The 25,480-nt window shown below is 40.8% G+C and overlaps 1 protein-coding gene across 1 annotated transcript in view; it reads left to right on the plus strand.

The window, feature by feature from the left end:
- The window catches only part of LOC310943016 (partitioning defective 3 homolog B-like), a 179,838-nt gene that overhangs the window by 80,246 nt on the left and 74,112 nt on the right, over positions 1–25,480 (plus strand). The window contains exons 15-19 of the mRNA XM_083908497.1: positions 1,621–1,768; positions 6,407–6,509; positions 7,622–7,764; positions 11,614–11,658; positions 24,467–24,682. Of these exons, the coding sequence (XP_083764623.1) occupies positions 1,621–1,768; positions 6,407–6,509; positions 7,622–7,764; positions 11,614–11,658; positions 24,467–24,682 (655 nt within the window). The remainder of the gene's footprint in view (positions 1–1,620; positions 1,769–6,406; positions 6,510–7,621; positions 7,765–11,613; positions 11,659–24,466; positions 24,683–25,480) is intronic.

Here is a 25,480-nt window from a genome sequence, read left to right on the forward strand (position 1 = left end):
CAATCACTCCCTTTATCCTGCTGCTGCTGCTTTTATTCACTAACCGCTCAAATACACACCGTCTTGTCTCCATATAATATAACAAACTCGCGTGTTTTGTCGTTTTTTTACAGTTAAAGCAAAGCAGAGAGACACCCTTTCAAGGACTCCCTCGTGCGTTTTTCCCCTTGACTAGAAATGGTCGAATTAGAGAGTCGTCTGCGTACTATTTCAGATCACAGCATGACAATTCATTTTATGTGCAGACACAGTTATTATGTCAAGGTCATTTTAATGGACGGAACTGGAAACATACATGTATATATGTGTGTATATACAGTATATATGTATGTATGTATATACTATGTGTATATATGTATATGTATATACTATGTGTATATATGTATATGTATATACTATGTGTATATATGTATATATGTATATACTATATGTATGTGTGTATATACATATAAACACGCACATATATACCCACAGGTATATATGTATGTATAATATACATACATGTATATATACATGTATGTATGTATATGTATGTATATGTGTATATATATATATATGTATATATGTATGTATATATATATATATATATATATATATATGTATATATGTATGTATATATATATATATATATATATGTATATATGTATGTGTATATATATATATATATATACATGTATGTGTGTATATATATATATATATACATGTATGTGTATATATATATATATATATATATATATATACATGTATGTGTATATGTATATATATGTATGTGTATCCGTATGTATGTACGTGTATATGTATATATATGTATGTGTATCCGTATGTATGTACGTATGTATGTATACATATATGTCATTCAGCAAGCATACGACATCATTTTCACACATGGATTGGCCATCGCAGATTCCAGACTTTAACCCCACTGTGAATCATCTGGATGTGCTGGACAAGACTTAACGCAGCGGTCCAAAGCTCTTGGCAAAACATAAATGCAAATTGGGACTGAAATAATTGTTTTTGACTTAGCGTAAGCTACGGAATGTATGTATGTCGTAATCAAAGCTAAAACCGCGGTCCGACAAAGATTCCAGTTTGTGACGGAACCTTTAAGTGTTTCCAAGCAGCAATCCTGCTGCCAATCACAAGCTTTTTGCAGAGAAACCCCTCGTGATCTTTGGATCTTTAGCGTGTCGGCGCTGAAAAGGAGCACAAACTGCTTGCACAGATGAGGAAAGTGGCACATATGACACATGCAAATTAGCCTCTTGGATTTGCTGCTGCACAAAGTGGACACGTTTGTTTTTGCAGATGGTTTCTCAATTTACAGAATCAAAACCTACAGATTCAACTGGATAATAAAAACAAAAGTTTGCTAGTTTTTGTATCTTAATGGCATTTTTGGTGTCTGAAGATCCATTGGCCGACGGGCAGCAGGTGGTAATAAATATATTTGTTTTTCACAATAGAACACATTTGAAGACTCTTATTAATCACTCTTATCAGGGCCAAAATTCTGTTTATTTGAAAGTAAGATGCCACCGGCATCAACAAAGGGAAAAAAAGACTTTTGATGTCTAAAAGGCAAGGTTGTCAGGTACTTTTGGTTTCCTTGTGTCGCAGGATCAACACGGTGTTTCACCCAATCGCTCGTTTGACGGCTCCTTCGGCCTCTCTATGAGTCCAGTGAACGGTCAGACAGGGTTGGTCGGTCAATCCAACGGCCCCATCCTCCCTCCCATGGTGGCCAACTCTTTCTACGGGTCTAATGGTGAGTGATTTGTTTTCTCATTGGTCAGAGCGTCTTCTGTCCTAGCACTTACCTTTACCCCACCACAGCACTCTCACCCTCTGTCAGTCCTCTGTTCCTATCAAGTGTAGTTCTTTCCAAGACTTCTTCGATGTAGCTTATATCTCTTGTGAGTCACTTTGGATAGTCGCTGCATAAATGCTCAAATGTAATAAAAAGAGATTGGAATCTGTCGATAGTAATAATTATCACAAAAACATTTTCTGTGTCGGAGTTAAAGAAACCAGTTAATTGTGGTCTTAAACGTGTTTATTTGAGGACAGAAATCAACAAACAGAGAAACATTCTTTGCAAATCTGAGGCAAAACATTTAACTTATATTTGAGTCTTTAAGTGTGCATTTCATCCATACATATGTGTATGTATGTAGTATATGTATTTGTATATATATGTATATGTGATGTATGTACATCATATATGTAGATATGTATGTGTATGTATTTATATATGTATGTGTGTATGTGTACAAATGTGTGTAAAATATACACATGTGTATATATATATATATATATACACGTGTGTGTGTATATATATATATATATATATACACGTGTGTGTGTATATATATATATATATATATACACGTGTGTGTGTATATATATATACGTGTGTGTATATATATATATATACACGTGTGTGTATATGTATATATATATACACGTGTGTGTGTATATGTATATATATATACACGTGTGTGTGTGTATATGTATATATATATACACGTGTGTGTGTGTATATGTATATATATATACACGTGTGTGTATTTATATATATATACACGTGTATATATATATATATATATACACGTGTGTGTGTATATATATATACGTGTGTGTATATATATATATATACACGTGTGTGTATATGTATATATATATACACGTGTGTGTATATGTATATATATATACACGTGTGTGTGTATGTATATATATATACACGTGTGTATACGTATATATATATACACGTGTGTGTGTATGTATATATATATACACGTGTGTGTATATGTATATATATACATATGTGTATATGTACATATATACATGTGTCTCTTGTGTACATGTGTGTACATATACACATATATGTGCCTATATGTGTATATATATATATATATATATATATTTAGTATTACAAGGCTATCTTAACAGTGATCATTTTGTAATGATTGTATATATTTACTCTTAATTCAAAGTTTTTTTGTTTTTTTAAGTTGTTGTCTCGTTTTGCATCCTAAGCGGCATCAGATGTGTGCCTATCATACGCAGGAGGTTACGTGAAGCGCTACACGAGTTATAATCACAAAAAAACAATGTGTCCGAGATTAAACAAACTCAAAGCAAACATAAAGAAAACACGTTGTTGCCATCTGCACTCCGTTCTTAATGAGATACTCTTCTTCCCTTTATTATTCCTTTCACTCTTTTCCCCAGTGCTCTCTCTCGTTCTCTCGCTGCATTATTTTTTCTTTATGTTTCTCAAGGTTGATCTGTTTGTGTGTTGCCGTTGCTCGGTTCAGCCTGTTATTATAAAGAGTTATTTTAGTTCGAGAGTGGCCGTGCTTCATATCGCTCTTTCTCAGTGACGATCCTCTCTCTCTATCACCTCTGTATTATATCTCTAAGTGCTCACGTGTGTGATCTGTGTGTGTGTGTCTGTTTCTGAATGATATTCCTGCTTATTTAGACCAATGTTAATGGCTCAAGGACGTGTGCATGTGGGTGTTGGTTCAGGTATATTTGACCACTAGGAAACAGTGTTGTATTTGTGTGTGTGTGTATGTGTGTGTGTGTACACTGGACCTGGTAAACAGCTTTGACCTTGGCTACACTTTGCTGTTCAAATTCACCTCAGCTGTGGTGTCATTTACATACACACTTCAGTGTGTGTGTGTGTGTGTGTGTGTGTGTGTACAGTAAGCACATTTCTCCGGCTCTGTGAGTTGTTGCCAGTATTTTCCTCCCCTAATGAACTATTTCACATGCTGAATCCATTTTATTTGGTGCTGAGGTCCAAATTAGAATGAAGAGATCTTTGTACCAATGTTTTCTTCTCGCAGAAGAATAAATTGAGTTTTAATTATTCCCTACATATGGATTTATGCAGATGTTTAATTTTTGCATTTGAAATATTTCTCTTTATCTCTCATCCAACGCTGCATCTCATTATGTTTGCTCCAGAAGCATTTGTGTTCGCTCTCTTTTCTCACTTTTTTGGGGGGTATTTTTAAGACGATTTTCGTCTTATTTTCTATACGAACAGTTAATCCACAGTTATATAATTGAATTTAAGTCAAGTGTAGGAGTCTGTACTGTGCGATCATGCGAGTTGTTTTTCATCCGTGCACATTGAGATTGGTTTTCAGGACGGATATTCTAAATGGTATGTGTGTATTTTGACTAAAGCATCACATTACAATGACATTATTATTCACAGAATTTCCTTTTTTACCAAGATTATAAAATAAAAGTGTGTGATTTATTATTAGGTAGGAACAAAAACTACAAATGTTTTGGCACAATTGACTTCTCTCCCTCTCGCAGATTCCTCGTCTGTCACGTGAAATCATGGAGGAATTTTGAGGTAGTGGCCCGTCATGATACGATTATAAATTGCCTTTTCTAAGGCCATGGAAATCATACAATTATTATTATACAGCGATTACACAACACAGGTGTCCATTGTATGGATAGTAGAGTCAAATGTTGCTAATATAGCCCCAGAAATACTACAAACTGTTACTTTAAAGCTACTTTTCCACCTACGGTCCCAGCTCGCCTCGACTTGGCAAGCCTCGGCACAGCACGGCAAGGTTTAGGTTGGTTTTCCACTACAAAATAGTACATAAATACACCAAATACACAAGACTCCTCTGTTAAATATTGATATTTTAGACATTTCCCTGGTAATTAGTGGAGATTAACCCACATTTTAGGATTATTAAGTCTTTTGAACTGATCTACAGTTCGGGCATTGTTTGGCTTCATGCTTGTGTCGGACGTCACTTCCTGCGACGGCACTCAGTCACTTCCTGTGACGGCACTCAGTCACTTCCTGTGACGGCGCTCAGTCACCTTCTGTGACGGCACTCAGTCACTTCCTGTGACCAAGCAGTGGCCTGGCAGTCTAGTGATGTCACTCATAGTGTCACCTCAGCTCGCTTGGAACCTCGCCAGAGCAGGTACTAAAACAAACGCAACTTTGCCGTGCCGTGCCGTGCCGTGCCGTGCCGTGCCGTGCGTCGAGTTGGTGGAAACGTGCCATAAGCGTTTGGGTTTTCTTCAAATCTTCAATTGGTTCTGTAGTACAATACGTCAAATGCACATACTATTTAATTCAAAAAGCATAGACTATTACTCATATATTAATAATATTACTTATTATACAAAAAAAATTGACAATTTGAATTGTTGAACCAGCAACCAACTAAAAACGCTGGTATTAATGCTATTGTGTGCCTTAACTAGCACCAGTATAGGTAACACAGAGCCACCATTATTTTAATAACTTTACAAATAATTAAAAAAACATCATATTGTCAAAGTGAACCCACCCTACAGTTCATTTTAGTTTAAGGACACACTTTGAATCTGACGTATTGTCCTCGGAAGTTTCTTTCACACAAATTTAAGAAAACCAAACTTCTGAGAAGATACTGAGAAAATGACACTGATAGTTTTTTTTCGCGCATGCAATTCCTGATAAGTTGTTTCCCTTTCGGGGAGGAAGAGGGAAAGGGTGGAGACGCATCGCAGACACACACAGACAACAGGAAGAAAAAGTTAAGTGCGAGGGAAGAAGATTCATATATCTGCTATTGGAGCAAACTGCTATTGATCTATCATCTGCGCCGCAAATGCCTTTTTCACTTCAAATAGTGGAGAGTCGGTGAGAGCAGATTTGTGTGTGAGGTGAAAAGAAGAATGTGTTTTTGACAGTTTAGCTGATTAAGGTGCTTGGCTGTGAGGAGGGAGGAAGTTTAGAGGAAGGGGGGGGGGGAAGAGGCTGAAAACTGAGTGGAAGATAAAATGATTTATGAGAGATCTGAAAGCAGAGATAAATGACAGGCAGAATATCAGAAGACTGCAAGAATGGGAGCAGAAGATAAATAAAGCAGGTGATTAGTGTGGAAAGAGCGAGTGTGAGCGGGAGAGATGGAGATGAGAGGAAGTGATATCTTCAGACGCCGTCGTCGTCTTCTTTTTTCCACACATGTGCAGCTGCAAGCACATAAAGGACACACTGTGTGTGTGATTGTGCAATAACGCCAGTATGTGTTGTGTGGCAGCGAGTGTGTGTGCTCTCTTGAGAAGTGATGACTGTATGTAAATTGCGTCGTCTGGGTAGTCTGTGTATGAAGTTGTCATAAACTCGTTTATCAAGCTGACTCGGGGCCCATCTCTGCTCCACATCTGCAGCAGCTCCTGCACATGTGGAGCAGCTGCATTTGTGGTGTGCTTTTCATTCTCTTCTTCTTCCTCACATCTTTCACTTTTTCTACCTTTTCTATCCCGAGAATTTGTAGCATTCTATGTCTAATGGTTGGTTATAGAACAGTTTAAGTGCTTTGAGTTTTGTCCTGAATGTTTTCTTTCCTCTTTCCAGTGACCAATGGGAGTTATTCTCACATGGATGAGGACGATGAGGGGGAGCTGTACGGCCATGAGGACTTCAACAGCTCTGCCCAACACTCGTACTTACAGGACAGGTTTGTGGACATGTGGATTACTTTAGGGGTGTCCAAACTAAACTAGCGATGGCCAGATTTGACAATGTGAAAATGTGAAGTTTACCGGGGGCCAATTCGCCCATCAGACCTGTTTTTTTGTTTGTTTTAAACACTAAAAGTAACATGCAAACGCACTGTGTGGTTTAAATGGTTTTAATTTCATTGTCACAGTTTTAATCCAAATCTAAGACGTGCAGGAATTAAAAAAATAAAAAAAATCTGAATTTCTATCACATCTGTGCAGTATAATAGTATTATTAAAGTCAGAATTCTGAGATGAAAGTGACTTTAATCTCAGAATTCTGACTATTTTCAGGCCAACAAATTAAAGAAAGAGATAAAAAGAAACAAAAAAAGAATAAAACAGCAAGCATTCTGAGATTAAAGTCAGGATTAAAGTCCTACTGAAAAATTCTGACTTAATCTCGGGCTTTCCGAATTCTGAATTTTTGACTTTAATCTCAGAATTCGTGCTAGTTTTTTTTTCTTCTTTTTTACATGTGGCCCTAATACTCTTCCGTACATCTGGAGTCAGATAACATAATCAAAGATAAATGGATGTTATCTGTCTGTCACAGCTGGATAGAGCCTCACCAGATGAGCTAATGTGGACGACGCGTGACTGAAGCCCAGTTTTCTGTTTGACTCCGTCGCGGGCCATAAATCATACATTATAAAACCAAAGCTGCGGGACGTACAATATCTGACCGAGGGCGGTGATTGGACATGACTGCCCTGCAGTACATAGTCATTTAGAAATGGATGATATACCATAGATTTGTGTATGAATGTTGTTTTTAGCCTTTGTGTAATTGTTATTTGTTCAGTATGAGTTTATAATCCATGTTTTTCCAAATGGGTCATTTCCATGTGTGTTATTTTGTGTTATTATCATTCACAGTCAGTCACAGTTTACAGGATCATGGCACAGTGACACTATATGAGCATTAAGTCTGATTAAGATCACACACGATGAACACATTAAGAAAGAAAATAAATCTATGTATAGCACAAATAGAAAACAGGAACTCTGTAGTTTCAACTACACACACATTCATATAATATCTGTATCGTATATCGTTTTGTTGCAGAGAAAACACTCATATCTCCAGGCAGGCTCAGCCACAGTCACCCAGCCTGAACCACAACCACAACCAGAGCCAGCGTCAGTTCCAGCACGTTAAGGCCTCAAAGAGCATGGACCTGGGTACGACTCAGAATCAGCAGCACACTGGTGGGGTGATTTTTTTTCCTCTGTTTATCTGCTCTGCATGGTGGCTGCATGGAGCCTGTCCGCACATTTTTTTTTTTTTTTTTATGTGTCTGCTGATGCATGACCGCTGCACCGATGGCATGCAACGGAAAAACAAGCCACAGAAGCGTCTGCACACAGCTGTGCGTGGAGGTGGAGAAACATTTATGGCTGCTGCATGGTTTTTTTGCAAATACGATTTGTGTATAATTTCTGGGGTTGCTTTGAAATCGGGGGTTTCCTGAGATCGACACTCACCTCAATCACCTCACACTGATCATTTACAGCCTATAAATATGAAATTGTTTTCTATAATTGGTCACATTTGAATACAACGCCGTTGAATGTAGGTGCAACTCAAGTTTAAAACATCGGCGTTTGTGCACAATATAAACACATAATGCTTCGGTATCAATCCATTTGTTTAATAAACATGTAAAGAAGCGTAATATTTACGCCGTTATAGTGGCGGTGTATCATACTGTGCTCAAACACAGCTCTGTTTCAGGGCTCTCTTTCTCTACGAGCGCTACCTGCAGCCTCACAGCAGGAGTCTGCTCTTCATTCTTTTCTTCTTTCTCTCTAAACGCCAGTCATTATTATTATTATTATTATTATTTATTTTACTAACGGTGAACAAGGTGCACTGTGCAGCTCTGTCGTCTCTGCAAATGCAAGTATCGGATCAGGAGCCGTTATGGGCAGATAGTAAAAAAGATTGGATTGGGACATACAAATGTTGAATTGTGTCTTTAAAAAAAAGAAAAGAAGAAGTCTTGTATTGCAGAGGAGGGCAATCGATGACAGGCGACACAGATGAATTATAGGTTGAGACGGATTCGTAATACTTCAGTCAGAAAAGACTGGCACTCGTTATTTATCAACCTACAGTTACCTCTGTATCCCATTTATTAGTTTTAACATCTGAAAAAAAGTCAAATGAGTCACAGGATTGTCAATCAGACTCTTTGTGGTCTCTGTTGTTTTTATGCAAAACCAGTTCACAAAGGCCACTTTCTGCGGCCGATGGGATCCAGATCTCTGTCACCCCCGCAGCTCTCTCTGATAACTGATATTCGGACGCGGCGGCTCGGTGACATTTTCGGCGATTGCTCAGAAGTCTGCTTTAGAAAGTTGTGTATGTGTCTGTTGTGCGTGTGTGTGTGTCGTTTATGTCAACAATGACAGTGGCTGCAGAAGCGCAACAAAAGCGCATTGTTTCAAATGTCATTTTCCTCAGTCCCTCCTCCTTAAGCTGGCTCCACCACTGCCAGCTGTGTGCTGGTGTATGTGTGAGTATAAGAGAGAGACAAAAGAGCAGGAGACTATTTGAATAATGTGTACATCCCTGACTCTTAGACTGACAGACTGTATATCTGTGCATCACCTCCTTTTGTGTTTGTACACACTTGGTCTATGAAACACTGGGCCTTATTTGAATTTAATTGGTCACATGACGCGTTGTCATTGCTTAACCATCGAGCATCTGGAATAACAGCTTATTAACAAATATCTCCCTCTTTCTTCCTACTGACATTAGGGTTTTTTTTTCCCCTACCCGTTTTTGAAACTACATTTTTATTCTTTTAGACTATCCAAGATCAGAATCAGCCTTATTGGCCAAGTATGTGAACACATGGATTTTAACTAGAAAGAATAAGAACAACAAGAAAAATAAGTTACAGAATGGTGGAAAAACTAGTGCTGAGCACGTTAGCGGCATCAACGCACGTTAACACGTGGCGCATTTCCATGACAACTGACCGGAAAAAGACGCTTGTGATGTCATGTTTATGTGCCGCGCCATCAGAGTCCAGGCACCGTTTACCAGTTAGCTCTGTCAGCTCCATTAGCTGCGTTAGCTCCTTTAGCGCCGTTAGCGCGCCAACAGTCGAACTGGAGCGGTCTGTTTATTAAACGAAAAGAGCATCGTTCCGGTCCGTCGTTGTTAACATTGTAAACTCTGGACAGGTAACCAGCTAGTGCTAACCGCAATTAAAACCCTCAAAAGTGATGGCTATTAGTATGACGTGTACTAAAAGAGGTACTGTGAGACTATATTGTATTGTAGAGACTGTGTTGTCATTGTTACAGCACTTGGTTTGTTACTGCATTAGCTGAGTTAGCTCCTTTAGCGTCGTTAGCGCGCCAACAGTTGAACTGGAGCGTTCTGTTTATTAAACGAAAAGAGCAGCCAGTGCTAACCACGACTAAAACACTCAAAAGTGATGGCTAATAATATGACGTGTGCTAAAAGAGACTATATTGTAATGTAGACTGTGTTGTCATCGTTACAGCACTTTTGTTTGTGTTACTGCCGCTGTACTTTTACTACATGTGCATAATTAGAATTACTGCCACTTTAGTCGCTAACCTAATTTTATTTGTAAATTTTTAGTCCTGTTTAGCTAAAAGTCGACATTGTGCGTTTAAGTTTGTGTAGAGCAGGGATTTATTTGTCGTGGCAGTCGCATAAGTGCATTTTTATTTTATTTACCCCTGATTGAATTTTCCACCCCAACTCAATTACGCCCCGCAAATAATTAAAATAAGATTATAAAATCGGTTTTGAGTAATGGACTCCCTGCCCCTGGTTCTCACCGTCCTTTTCTGCCACTGTCGGAGCATGTCCTCCTCCTCCTCCTCCTCCTTAACCTCAGGTTTACTCAATTATGAATAGAAAATACACAGAAAAACATCAAATTTGCGACTCAGCTGAATATAACACACATTAGGTTGTTCTGTAATCGCACAATGATATTTTTTGTTGTGGAATATTTGAGATTTGGCGTGAAGTGTGTCTCCTTTTCTGAGGCTCTTTACTCTGGTGCTTCTCAAACGTGGCATCTACAGATTTGCTGAAGTAGGCACACACACACACACACACACACACACACACACACACACACACACACACACACACACACACACACACACACACCGATCCACTAACTATTGGGCTGCTGAAGCAGTTATATTGATTCACTGCAGACACATGCCATCAGACACACACACTGTGCTAAAATTACACTACAGGCTTGGTTTTCATTAGAAAAAGCATTTGCTCTGAGAAGCCATGTTACTGTTTGGTTTCTGTGGTCTATGTGTGTGTGTGTGTTTGGCAGTGCGCTTACCAGTCAATGTGTTACCAATTGGCACTGGGCTTCTGTGCAGGAATGAGTGAGGGGGGGAAATAAGGAATGGATGGAGGTAGAAACTGAAAGAAAGAATAAAAACAATCAAAGGAGACAGGTTGGGATCGGTTTAGAGTAAGAATAAAAACACGGGAGGACAGGTGTGAGGGTTAATGGTAAAATGGACAGATTTAGGGGGAAGAAGAGAAATGGAATGAGTCATGGAAGGGTTTAAAGGGTGAATAACAAATGAAGTGAAAGGAACGGGAGTTAAGGGGAAAGAATTCAGTGACGTTGACGCTGACGTTCACATCGCAGGGAAAAGAACGATGGTGTGATAGAGAAGTGATGGAGAAAATCTTTAAAAAGTTTAAAAGCACGGTTGGCTTTTTTTGTATAGTAAGTTTTTATTTGTTTTGAATTAACAAATGTTAACTTTTGTCTTAAGTTTGCCTTTGTGTGATCATATTATCACATTATCTTATACAAACTGTATTGTTTTGATGCCATAATTTGCCTTAACACACTATGCATTGTATACATTTTTGAATCCAGAATCGTTTGAATGGAATCAGTTGAATCGGGAATCGATTTTGAATTGAATCGTGACCCTAAGAATCGGAATCGAATCGTGAGCCACCCAAAGATTCACATCCCTAGTATCCACACATTAACACGTGTTCTTTTTTTGTTTCAGTGGCAGACGAGAGCAACGTGGGATCCCTGGTTGGAAACGTTGCAGGTGAGCCAAACATTAAAAACATTCTTAGTCTCAAAAAGTGTTATCTGACGCCGAGAAGAGCGAAAGAAACGGTGAAAATAAAAGTACGAAACGGAGCAGAACAAAGTGGTCGGGGATGAAAAGTGAAGCGAGCGAGAACACTTTAGTGACTGCCTGTTAGCTGGGTCTCAATCATGGCTAACCTGTCGATGACCTGTGTACTGTGTGTGTGTTTGTTTCTAAGTGCACACTTAGGCTGATGAGTGGCTCCACTGACTTATGATTTTCCCGCAAAAAAACTCAGACCTCTCTCTCTTCCCTGTGCACACTTGGCTCCTCTCCGATCTTAATCCGCTTCATTTGGCTAAAGTGCAGATGAAAGTAAAGATTTGCAGGAGGGGAAAGAAAGAAAAAAAAGTAGAAGGACCAGGCCATGGTCATAGTCTTACACATTATGCATAGACAAATAGAGAATAACAGAGGACACGGTCGTCTAAAAGCAAAGCTCAATCACCGGGAAACATGTGAACGTCAGACTTTTTGTTTTTCGTTGACCTTGAAGCCCTGTTTAATTTATAGGAGAGCACTCCACTTCTACTTCCTGTTGTCCACTTTACTCCTGTCATTTCGTCCAGTTTTCTCACCACATTCTGCATCGCCTCACTTTCATGCATGGTGCTATTGACCTTTTTATGTATGAGGCTCATAACATAACCACTGCCTTTACCTGCTAATGTAGCAGGTAAAGGCAACCAAAAATATCAATATTTCTCTTCCTCTAACGCAGGAATTGCTTGTGTGAGAAACTCAGGTTGTTACCAGGGGCCAAATAAACATTTTTAGGAACATTTTACATTTTAGAAAAGGCACAATGTGAACTAATTTTCAGTATTATACTTGAAAATAACAAGGCCACAGAGCATACATAATCAGCTTTTGGACAAAATCCTGTCCTCTGTGTTCTTTGAAGGTGCATTATGTAATAAATCTAAAGCAACTGGCCATAAAATCCTCCTAATATGTCACAGAAACTCAGGAATAATGTTCATATAACAAACTGAACTCGCCAACAACAACAGTACAGCCAAAATATTTGCATTCAAAAAAATATTTTGCAGACTACAAATCATGTTTATGTTTTGAAATCATGTTTTGACACGTGGCGCCACCTACCGCCGTCTACCAATCATTGCAGTCAGTAGAGTCTCAGCTGCCGAGCAACCACGGCTTGCCAGTTGCGTCAGAAAACGAAACCTAAAAGACCTCGGTATTTTGAATTTGAATGTAGTAACCGTTTTTGGCCACATTCTTACATATGGCACCTTTAAGTGATTTAGTCGTTATGGCAGACCTGTACAAGCCCCTCTGTATTATGAAATGAAAATACAATCCATGGGTAGTTTTTGCCAGCTTACATAAAGAAAATATAGATCTCTGAATCTCTGATTTCAGATCAAACGATCTTTTAAGCACGGCATCCAGTTTCAGCCACCTGACAGTCGTGTGGTAGCCCAAATAGAAGGCAGTTCCACCACTATGTCAAAGTCTTTGTTCCTTTCTTTTGGAGCTCTCTCCTCGTTCACCTCCCACAGTTCTCACCCAGAGCCAACGACAAGTACAACTCGTCTCTTGAAAAGAACCGCTCCTCCTCAGCCGGAGTGTTAGCCCACCAGGATTTCTTTGATAAGTTCTTCCGTCACACACACACACACACACAACAAAAAAACAGCTCCCATCTATTTGGCAATTTTGTATAGGGACGTATAACGGTGTTGTCAATTCAACGATCGCCCGAGAACAAGCGCCTCGGTGGACCGGAGAATGTATCAAACAATAGTTCTTAGGGGCACAGTGGAGCAGAACACTGGGGAAGTGAGAGCTACAGAGACCACCTATGTGTGCCCATCATCGTTTGCGCTCCGCTCGCTGCCTCTCTTGATCCAGTCGAGCAAAAATGGCAGATTCTGGTGTAAGTGCCAACAGAGAACAGAGCGTGGATGTAGGAGAGTGAGAGGAGGACATGGAATTGTGGATGCTCCAGCAGTTTTTGTATCTGGCATGTGGAAGCATTTCATTTACCCATGATGGACACAAAAAAAAAAAACAATATGCGGACACTGCCAACCTGCTGAGAATATAAGTAATATACGAGAAGCCACTTGGCAAATTGTCAGCCCAGAGGATGTTTAGGCCTTGTTTAGACTGCAGGCCAAATCTGATTTGTAAGCATATCTGATCAGAATCTGATCTCCCCGGCCAAGTGTTCACATTATATATGGCAAGTGATCAGATCTGTCCATATTGAGGTTGTCTTGTCTCTTCTTCCACATGGCTTTCTATCGTTAGAGGCCACACCCTATAGGAAAAACAAGTAGTCTAAACAAAATGGACGCTAGAGAACTTTCTAGCTAAAATGATAGCATGCTAGCTGATAGATAGCTGGATAGATGGATGGAGAACTAGAAAGATGGAGAGCTTGCTAGCTGGCTAGAGAACTTTCTAGCTAAAATGATAGCATGCTAGCTGATGGATAGAAAGCTTGCTAGCGAGCATAACTTTCTAGCTAAAATATATATATATATATATATATATAGCATGCTATCTGATAGATAGATAGATAGATAGATAGATAGATAGATAGATAGATAGATAGATAGATAGATAGATAGATAGATAGATAGATGGAGAACTAGATAGATGGAGAGCTTGCTAGCTAGCTAGAGAACTTTCTAGCTAAAATGATAGCATGCTCGCAGATAGATAGATAGATAGATAGATAGATAGATAGATAGATAGATAGATAGATAGATAGATAGATAGATAGATAGATAGATTTTTATACTGTTTTGTGAGCGAATGAAAAGCTATTTTTACATTTCCGCCTCCATTGCTACACAAGCTTTTGTAGCTTGGCTGGAAACCCTCGGCTGCCCTCGTGCTCCCACCTCATCATCTTCAGAAAGACTGCTGTGTTTCTCTGAAGTGACAGCTTAAGTTATATAGTCTTTGAACGCTGTCATTTGTTATAGACTAAGCACACAGCGCTTACGCCAATCTCGAGTGGAAAGAATAGTTAACAGTCAATTAGTCGTTGGCGTCTACATTGGGTATTAATCTGTCACTTTTCAGCACTCGCTATTGTGGAGCAGGTGAGGCTTTGTGTGAAGAGGAAAAAAAGAAATTCCGCACAACTCAAGCATCACACACACACCCAGGTTACACTTTCCTTAAGGTTTTCCAAAAAAAAATGAAGCTTTGCATCTGTTTCTGCTTTTGTCGTCGGTTTGTATTAGTGTCAAAATGTTTGTGGCTCCTTTGGCTGTCAGGGAACTGTGAAACGGGAAAAGCTCTTGCATCATGTTTCGGGCTCACCTGAGGTGTTTAATGAAATCAGCCTAACTCCAGTGACTGCACAGCACATTCGCTCTCTCTCAGTGACAGTGCACGGTGAAGCCAGTTTCGAGACGTCGAGCTCATCATTTTCACCGAACGGTGAGACAAAGTCAGATTAGAGTCGATAATGAATTCACAGATGATTAAATTCACCACAAGACAAAAGAACTTCAGGGTTATCTTTGGCCCTGATGCATTTGTTTCCCTCTTTTTAGCTGGTAATTCAGTCTTTATATGGAGGAACATGAGGTTATGTTGGTGTATTTTCTCCTGTACGCTCACTATATCACGCTGGCCTTGAGGGTGCTTTCACACCTACATGATGTGGTGCCCACCAAACGCGTTTGGTCCCTTGGTTTGGTTTGTTTGTGTAGGTGTGAATGTAATCCCGATACTTTGGTGCACACCAAATCAAATAAAACGGTCCGACACCACCCCTTCAGGCAGGTCTCGGACCGTTTTATCCGCTCTACTTGGGTACGGTTCCTCTAGTGTGAAGGCAATCAAACCAAATGGGACGAAGCGGTCAGCGCCATGGTTTTACGACATCTTCTGCCCAGCGTCAATCCCCACGGGGCGCGTTATGGAAGCGCATCGCTGCCTTGCAAGCCAGCCGTATTCATACAAGAAGCTGCGGCGTGCCCGGTGGAAATGCTCACATTGATTAGAGTGGCAGCGATCAACTCCGGTGACCGCGGCGGTGACACGCCCCGGTTAAAATCGTCCGGTTCTGGTGCCGATGGTCTTCACGGTCTATTTTGGTTCCTAGCAAACCGTACCCACGTCTGTTTGCTACATGGTAACATTTTTCTGACTGGTGCGGACCAAAGCAAGCGAACTATAGGTGTGAAAGCACCCTTAGACTAAGGCTGTCTGGGTCGTTGTTGTCATATTTCCTGTTTAGACGACACACTGCAGATGAAAAATAGCCTTTTTTTATTGACTGAAATCTTGAGACAAAGTTATCCGTAAGTCTTAAAACCAAGCACTAGCTTTTAACCGATACCTGAAATTTATGAAAGCGAAATGGATTTTTTTTTTTTTGCCCAGTTTCCAATCTTGCCCTTTCTCGTTTTATGGATGGTGAGGTGTTTGCTTTAACCCTGGTGTATTTCCAGCCTTTCAAATAAAACAAAAACTAAAGCCTTTTTTATACATTCACTCGACCTGTTGCTTGTCTCCTGGTTTATAATGCCACGTAGCCCAGAGAGTAGTTAAAGATGTGTGTGCCTGGCCAGCACAATTTTGTTTTGCCAGCCCTACCTCTCGTCTCTAATGTAATTTTTTATAACCTAAATGCTTCCAACAACCCTGCACTGGGACGTCGGCTGCATAGATTTCTTTGTTTGAGAGTGAGAAATATAGAGAGAGGGAGTTTGGGGTTGGGTCCGGGGGAAACACAATGACTTCTGGGAACGCTGATTTCACTTCCAGCAATGGTCTTTCTCTCCACACCCCGAGAGAAACCACTGGGCAACCGCACCACAAGAACACACACACACACACAACTATTACCGTTTGGATGATGTTATGTTTAATGGAAAGTCTCCATCATCTTGTGGGGAAAAAAAATATTAACCTTGGATGATGTCACGACATATTACTTTTCAAAATCGGAGATGCAAAGTGATGGAAATGAGAGATCAAATGAAAAGTGTGTGGATGTGTGTGTGTGTGTGTGTGTTTTTGTGGTCAAACATGCCTCACGTGTCTGTGGTCGTATGGAGAGGAGAAATAGGAGCTCCCATCATTGCAATAATAAATCAAATCATCTGTGGAAGAGGGGGAAACATAAAAATACAGCGACAGAAAAGGTTACTTCAAATTAGCCTCCGGGTAAATTATTGGCAGACGTGAAATACAAAGTAAAATCACAACATATCAACTCTGTATCTTCCTCACTTTAAGAGTCTCTCCTCAAATGGCCTGAAACAGGACAGCAGAGTCAAACACACACACTTTAAAAGATTGCTGACAGGACATAAAATGAACGGTTGCAGCTGTGTTTCTTTCACCGTGCTTTCCTTTGGTGATGGGGTCTGGATTTCACTTTCCCTCTCTCTGCGGGTGTGCACGTGAGGCAGTGGCAGAGTGTGTGTGTGTGTTCTTGTAGGGATATCTTTGTGAGGACCAAAAGACTTACGGCCTTGCAGGATGAATCTGTGAAAATTAGAATCTAACCCTAAATTTTTCACTTCCACATACCTGTGACAAAGTGTTTTTGTCCCTTTGTAGATCCACTGTCATCTGTAAGTGGTAATGCACGTGTGAATGGTAGATGGAGGCATAATTTTGTCGAAATTGCACTTATTTTTCCTCAAGAAATGTCAGGTTGTTCATAATATGTCACTTGTTCAGTTTATTTATCTGGTCACTTAACATCAGATCAGATTAGGTCCTGGAACTAAAATGAGCTCAACACCCCTGACTTAAAAGGACTTTTTGGTTGGTTAAGACTTAGTTTTAGGGTTAGAATCTGGTTTAGGTTAACATTTGTTTGGGGAACAGGGTTAGGGTTGGACATTTTAGTTGTGATTAAGGGGCTATAGAGACTGCTTTAAGACTATCTAGGAACACATCAGCATAATGGTCACCCTCAAAGGGCCAGTATGTAATATAATGTAACCAAATATAATGTAAACTAAAGGTAACTATTCCGTAACATATTGCTAAATAACTTTCTCTATTTATTGCTTATCCAAGTTACAAATATGATGCATTATAGATCCGGTCCGCGATGGTGATGCCGTCACTTTGCGGGTCACGCAATCGCCATGCATTATGGGAAATGGAGTTAATGGCCAACGCACGTCTTAACGCAGCATAGACCTATTTTAACACAGATTTTTAAGACCAATGAATCACTCGTGGGCCACATAAAATGACGTGGTGGACCACATCTGGCCCCCTGGCCTTGAGTTTGACACGTGATCTGCATTGGTGCATGCCCTCAGTTACGCCGTTTTATCATTGTCCTTTTTACAGATGTGTACAGGTATGTCTATACTTGTGAGGACTCACTCGGGATAATAACCACATCAAAGTAAAATGACTGTGGCCAAAATATAGTTTTATTCCTGCATCCCACAATAGCGTTCTCTCTCTCCGTCTCTCGTTCGTTCAAAGTCTATCTTGCCAATGCCAGTCAGGCTTAGAGACTGACAAAACAGGCAGAGAGGCTTAGAACACAAGTGTGTGTGTTTGTCTGTCTGTGTATGCATGTGTGTGTCTGTGTATGTGTGTGTGTGTGTGTGTGTGTGTGTGTCTGGGGGCCAGTATGATGCTGAGGGAGACTGGTGCAGTCCATTGTCTGAATCGCTCCCTTGTGGAACTTTGACTTTGACAACAGTCACACACTGACAAGCTCTGCCAAACTGTGTGTCTTTAGAGAGCCACATCTCTCTCTTTATCCCCTTCTGTCTCCTCACTGTGATTGGCTCTTCATTTCTCTCTCTTCATATTCTTTCTGAGATTTTCATTTATTCTTTTTTTTTCCTCCTCCTCCTCCATTGTTTGCCACTTACCGCGGCTCTCGCAGACTTTGCCGTGGAATTAACCTGGGAGCCACCTTGTAAGGCTGATGTGGATTGAAGGATTAATTTGTCACAGGGAGAGCAGAACATCTTTGTGTGGGCGTGTTCATACATTTGAACGCCACTCAATGGCACCTCGCATTAGCTCTTGACAACCATTCAAACAGTCGAACCGAGCATTCTTTGCTTTGTGTGCCAAAGTGTGCATGCTTGATCTAAAATACCTGTTCCTTGAGTGCTATTTTTTTCCCCTGTACAAGGAATCTGCCTCTGTGTTCTCTGTTAAACACTCTTTAGTCTGCCTCTCTGTATATTGAATGGCCTTTGACCCACCTACGTATCCCCCCCAGTCAGCCAATAAAGGTGAGCAGTAATCAGGAGATGGTCAGCGCTGTCGTTTCCCGCCGGTACAGCCCTTCATCTAAATCAGCCTCTGCACACTGATCATTGACATTTTGCTGTAATGTACATTGAATAATGCTTGAGAGAGAGAGGGTGAAGCACTAAGAGATGGAAACCATTTGTCTCTCGCCTGAACCAAACGGTCACATTCCCCCGTGATGGATTTGATTTGGTAGAGTTTTTGCTCGTCAGGGAAAAAACAAGGCTTGTCTGCATCGCTACTGCACCATCTGACCGGAGTCCTGCAATTGAATCCAATCACAACACATCCACTGCGTTGTGATTGGCCAGCCAACAAGAGCTTTACCAACTGTTTTGTGATTGGTCAGGTACCTGGAAGTGATGTAATAATACAATAAAACCCAGCGTTCTCAGCAGTGGCTGAACTGTTTGTTTCGAAACTTAAGGGCTTCATAAACACACCAAAAACAGCGTTAATTGGAACGTCCGGTCTATGGGACCTTTAAGAGAGATTTAAAAGTGAAATTATGTAAAGGCCTGCCTAATGTGTAATGGAAGTCCATTCCACAATTTAGGGCCTGCAACTGCCAAAAGCCAGATTCCCCTATGACTTTAAGAAACCACTAAGAGCAGCTGATAATCTGATGTGAGCTGGGAGACGTGTTCACACCACGTCACGTGTTTGATGCCCCTTCATCTAAGCTCCAAAAAACCCCTCAACTCGACCCTCATTACACGCACAATATAATATACATGAAAATGTTGCTCACAAGAGTGAATGCCCCTCAGTAAGCCTGGCCAAAAAAGGCCCATACTCAAATATTTCTCTTGGTGCCTATACCGTACAAGCCTGTGGAGGCCGAGTGTCTGGAGCGGCTTCAGTTGGCCACATCTAAGTTCAACAATGTTAAATGCCAAGATTTGGTTCAAGAAGAATGAGTCATCATTTTCACACAGAGATTGGCCACTGTGGAGTCCAGACCCTATAGCCTCATTGAGAGTCTTTAGGGTGTGCTGGAAAAACAAAACTTGACACAATGGTCGGAGTCTCTCATCGTCAATACAAGATTTTGGCAAGATCTCAGGGGCACTCGGTTGGTGTAATGGTTTGCACTCTTGCCTTTGCAGAAAGAAGACCGTGCATCAGGTTCTAGACCCAAGATTTGGAACAAGGACCTTTCTGCATGGAGTTTGCATGTTCTCCCCATGTGTGCGTGGGTTTTCTCCAGGTTCTTCCGGCTTCCTCCCACAGTCCAAAACAGGGAATATGGGGTTTTAGGCAACTCGGACACTCTTAATTGACTTAATTGTGAGTGTTGTGAGTAAATGGTTGTTTGTCTCTATATGTGGCCCTGTGATGGACTGGCAAACTGTCCAGGGTGTACCTAGCGACCCTCGTGTAGAGGATAAAGGAGTAGATACGTTTTTGTCTTTGCTTGGCATTGTTTCTCATTGCAGGCCTGTAAAACTGCATAAAAAGAATGGTCTCATTGCTGTTTACAGTACAGTATGTCTTGCTTCAGCAGCTGAGTTTGACTTGCGATATATATATATATGTATATTTTTTGTTACAATAAATCACTGGGGGAATCCTCAGTCATGATGGCCACAGAAAGCATCTTTTCTGGGTGAACATGTTGATGTCAAAAACCGAAAGCGGGAATTAAGTCACATCTCTTTATTGGTCCTCTTTGCTGACTGTGCTCTTTGCGTTTGCTGCAGCCTGCTGCTAAGCCACAGCCTCGCTGTAATTGTTGTCTTTGAAAGTAGCCCCGTTGCCTCCCTGCCAACAAAATAGCCTCGGGGTAGCTTGGCACGCTCTGTCTCGTTGTGTTTTTGTTTCTACCTTTTTTCTTACAAAGTCTTTTTTTTCTGTCTCCCTCTCATTGTCACTGCTGTGATCTTCTGTTCATTTCCATGCCTGCTTCCTTTGTGTCTCTTCCAGTACTATTCTTTCAGTGACTGGTTTCCTCTGCCAACCCCCAACTACTTTGTTACTGTCTTGTCATCCCTTCTCTCTCTCTCCCTCTCTCTCCCTTTAAAAGCAGCTTAATTCTATCATCTTACAGTTGGACAGCAGTAATTACATTTATGACACAAATCCTGCTACTCGCAGCAAAATGCTTTGTGTGTCAGAGCGTTTGTGTGGATGCTTTAGTTAGTGGATGCATGCCCATCACCCAGTGTGTGTGTGCGTGTGTGTGTGTGTGTGCGCATGCACTGTTCATTCCCTAATAACCTATCCCAATCACACTAAGCTATTTTTTGACACCGTTAATCTCATCCCACTATCCAAACCCTCTGCAGTCAGACTCTTCAGTGGATTCGGTGGTCACTGCCCCTGAAAACGCCACCATGAGCTTGTTCCTCAAACTTCTCAGATCTCCCCTTGTGCGGAATGAAACTTTAATTCTGCTTGTGTTGTGAGATTTTAGATGCTAAAGGCAAATGTATTGGCTTGGAAGAGTCTCAGTGGTTTTAGTAAAAGATATTCAGTCAGGAACACTTGCAGGAACCCCCTCAGTAGAGCTCTGAACATCACGTGACTGATGCAACGAAAAGACATTCCATAGACGTATACAGTAAGCAATATGTCAGAAAACTCTGTTTTTGTGTTTGTTGCCATCACTCCGTCTCCTTCTGCTCGTTTCATAGCAGCGATTTACCTCCACCTTCTGATCTGGATCTGCAGGGATCCGGTAAAAATGTTCTCCCGTTCCCCTGCCTCTGACTGTTTTTGGCATCCCGGGGATACAACATCTATCCACCATCTTCACTTTTATGATGCAAAACAGTCGGCAAAGAGAAGAGTTTTCTGACATAACTATTGCCTGAACTACTGTATGTGCCGTCTATGGGAGGAACCATGTTGTTTCCTGCCAGGAGGGGGAGTGTCAGAAGCGTGACCTTGGTTGTGGGACTAGAGAGAGTGAGCCCAAGCAAGACATTGAAATCTGATATAGAAAGATGGATGCTGGGGAGATGGCCTTTAAAGCTGAGGCAACATTAATTAGTGAGGGAGTAGATTTATTTAAATTTAAATGGACTGCCTTGATGTGGGAATGGCTGTGATTGGAGCATGACTGTCCCTTAAGTCACTATTGTGACCCACTTCACATAATGTAGCAACTCATTTATAGCCATAATTGGTAAATTAATTTGAACTTCTTTGAATGCATGTTCTTTTAAACACGATACTTTTATCTAAAAGATTGACAAAATTCTACAGATTTGTCTTGAGGACCCAAAAACATTTCCCGTGATCCATCTGTGGGTCCCGACCCAGTCTTTGGGAACCGCTGATGTACAGTTTGCTGGCCTTGTTTGAAACGTAACTTGCAGTGGATTAGTTATTGACATTGACCAATATAACTTTCAAATTGAACTTGTATAACTCCTTGAAGACTCTGCTCTGATCTGTTTACATCGTACTGATTACATAAAGTTGGTTATTGACTATTCTGCATAGTATTTACGTCTGGTGTAATACCAAAGTGTAAGTAAGTACTGTGAAGTAATCAAGATACTTATTATATTTATTTTTCAGCTTTTCATTTATCAAGTGACATCCACAACATATTTGTTTTGCCAGAATTAGCAACAAAAAAAACAAAAACAGAAAAAAGTCACTTATTTTGTTTTTCACAGTCAATTCAGGCCTGATTCCATAGCTGAATCACTCAGGACATGGGACTTTTATCGCTTCACTATGCCTCTCTATGTCATGTGTCCATGTCTTATACCTGCAGCTCACTCGCATTATACATGTGCATACATTCTACGTGTTATTGCACAATGCATCTGTGTGTGTGTGTGTGTGTGTGTGTGTTTGGTTAATGGTTGTGAAAATAGATGTGGAAATCATCCCTCTCATCTCCTACTGCTATAAGAAAACTCACCCACGAGCGCACACAAACGCACCCACACACACACAAAAGAGCAGTCATGTGTATGGGGAATCATTAGCTAATGTGATGCAGGTTTGGCTATCATGAATCACAGTGGCATCATATTGACAAGCCAGAGCCAGCAAGGAATCCAAAGTGTGTGTGTGTGTGTGTGTTAGCAGTATTTTTTTTTTGGAGCTGGCAGCGAGCCCAGCCTTCCTCCCTTCTTCCCATTTTTCTCCGTCTTGTTCTCTGACACCGTGGAATTCCTCGGAGGGAACTTAATTCGCCGTCTCCTCCGTCGCTGTTCCCGCTGTCCCTTTTCTACCCCATCTCGCCTGCCATCAGTGTCCTCCGTGTTTAAGGTGTCACGCGGTGACAGACCAAACTGGAAGTGCACATTACCTTCTCTGTGCTCCTTTGTTTCGCCATCATCAGTCCTCACAGGTGGCGAGGACATCACAATGGTCCTTGATGCAGAGTTTTGCGCACGTTCTCAAGACGTCAGCTTTAGAGTCTGACGGCAGGTTTTTAGGTAGTCGGCCTAATTTAAGACGTGCAGATACATCTTCATATCTTCAACTTCCCTATCTCTTCTTCTCGTCCAGTGCTGTCTGTCTGCTCCTAAGCTGCTCTTCTCTTCATCATCCTTTCTGCTGCGTCCCTCCCTCCCTCAGTAATATCTCTCACAGTATACTTGAGATGATGGATGGAGAACCGGTTACAGTGAAGCAGACTTCACATCCATCACAAACTCAACAACAGCATAGTTAACTGCATCACTGTGGGTTCTTTTTTTTCTCCTTGGCTTTGCTCTCCAGAGTTTAGAGTTGTCCTGGTCTTTCCAGTCCACAGCAAGGACGGGTCTTATTTAGACTCTACAGGCTTTATGCATGTTTTCAGATTGTTAATTTGCTTTGAATCTACAGTGGTCAGGGATCTTTGGATTGTTGAGTTTCATCTGCAAAACACCAATGTTTTGGAATTGCTGCTCTTTGTCCTGAGCTCCTTTTCATCAGATATATGTGCTCAGTTCACCTTTGTCAGTCGCTGAAACTCAAGCCAGTATTGCCAATATTGACTTGTGCTTTATTGCTTTAATTGCACGATTCACTTCATGACTCTCCTTTTTTAAAATTTCCAAGTTGTCAGTGCTGGGGTAGCCGTTATTTCACAGATGTGCTGTGAAACGGCCTCTCTCGCTCTTTAACCCTTTAACACTTAAGCCTCAAAATGTCTGCCTGGACTTTTAGACTTATTGTAACCATAAAAGCGCTAGAAAATGTCCTGTGATTAAGTGCTTTTGCCCATTTTTCCAGAATAACTTTCAATATCTGGCAGTTAAATTTTAAATTTCAACAGTATAATATTTGGTTGAGTCTTTTTCTCAATGTCCAGGCCAAAAAAATGGAAACGATGACAAAGATGCCAATTCGTCGAAATTACCATAATAATAATACGATGTGTAACTCCTTAGCTTTCAGAAACTGCTGGATTTTTTCTGATAGCACAAACCGTTGCGCAACTACAGTGATGCAAAGTGCGCTTGTGCATCAGCGATACGGGTTGATTAAAGGGTTAATTTTGTCCTGTGATTGGTCAAAATCTCATATTGTTATCAGTCATTGACGATGATCTCTTTTGCCACCTCAGCCCCATCCAGTCCCGTAGAACTCGGCCCGACCCTTGGTCTGAAGAAGTCCAGCTCGTTGGAGAGTCTCCAGACGGCCATGTCGGAGGTCAACAGGAAAAACGAAGTCCTCCCGTTCCACCGTCCTCGCCCAAATATGGTCAGGGGAAGAGGCTGCAACGAGAGCTTCAGGGCGGCCATTGACAAGTCCTACGATGGGCCACCGGAGGAGGACGACGGTAAGATGAATGTATTGTTAAAGGTTTGTTCAATTCTCATGGAAACCACGGCATTAAATGACAATTTAAACAAGAATTTATAGTGGAAGTGTTTTAACTATTAAACAATGTCATTGCACTCTCTCATAGACATGTTTTCTGGATTGGGATAGTTTAAAAGGACTTCCTGAAGCTATAGCAGTTTAAACTAGGGGTGAATTCCAATTGTTCCTTGTTTAACCCTCAATCTCAAAAGACGTAACTGCATTTAAGGAATGTCCCATTTCTAAGTGACAAAATAACCCTCAACACTTGGTTTTGAGGGCCGGTTAAGATTAAGGGTTGAGCTTGAGGGTTAAGATAGGACTTGGAATTGGCCCTAGGACTGCGACCGATAAGACGGCTCATTTGTTATGTCACAAGCTTTCTGGATTGTTTTTTTTTTTTTTTTTTTTTTTACACTGATGTCAAACAGCAGCTGTTTTTCATGGAGAAATTGCGCTAAATCATGTGCATCCACATAAAATAAACACTGGGTGCTGGAGAGGATCGACAGCGTGATTAAAAGCAGACCAGTTCATGTTTCCAGGCCCGAATCATTCTTTGGGTCTGAAGAAGGGCAACAACTGGTTTGCAGACGCAGCAGCTGTTTTTCTGGCGCTGATATCATCGATTTGAAATAAAGCCACCACCTTATATCTTTACTCCATTTGTTACTTTTTCCAGATTGACATAGATTACTTCCATATGTGACGTTTTCCCCCTGTTACACATTGTCCAAGAGCAAAGTTTCTTTGTACTCGGTATATGATGCCTCAC

Source organism: Microchirus variegatus (genome assembly GCF_963457635.1).
Source record: "Microchirus variegatus genome assembly, chromosome: 22".
Taxonomy (NCBI): Eukaryota; Metazoa; Chordata; class Actinopteri; order Pleuronectiformes; family Soleidae; genus Microchirus; species Microchirus variegatus.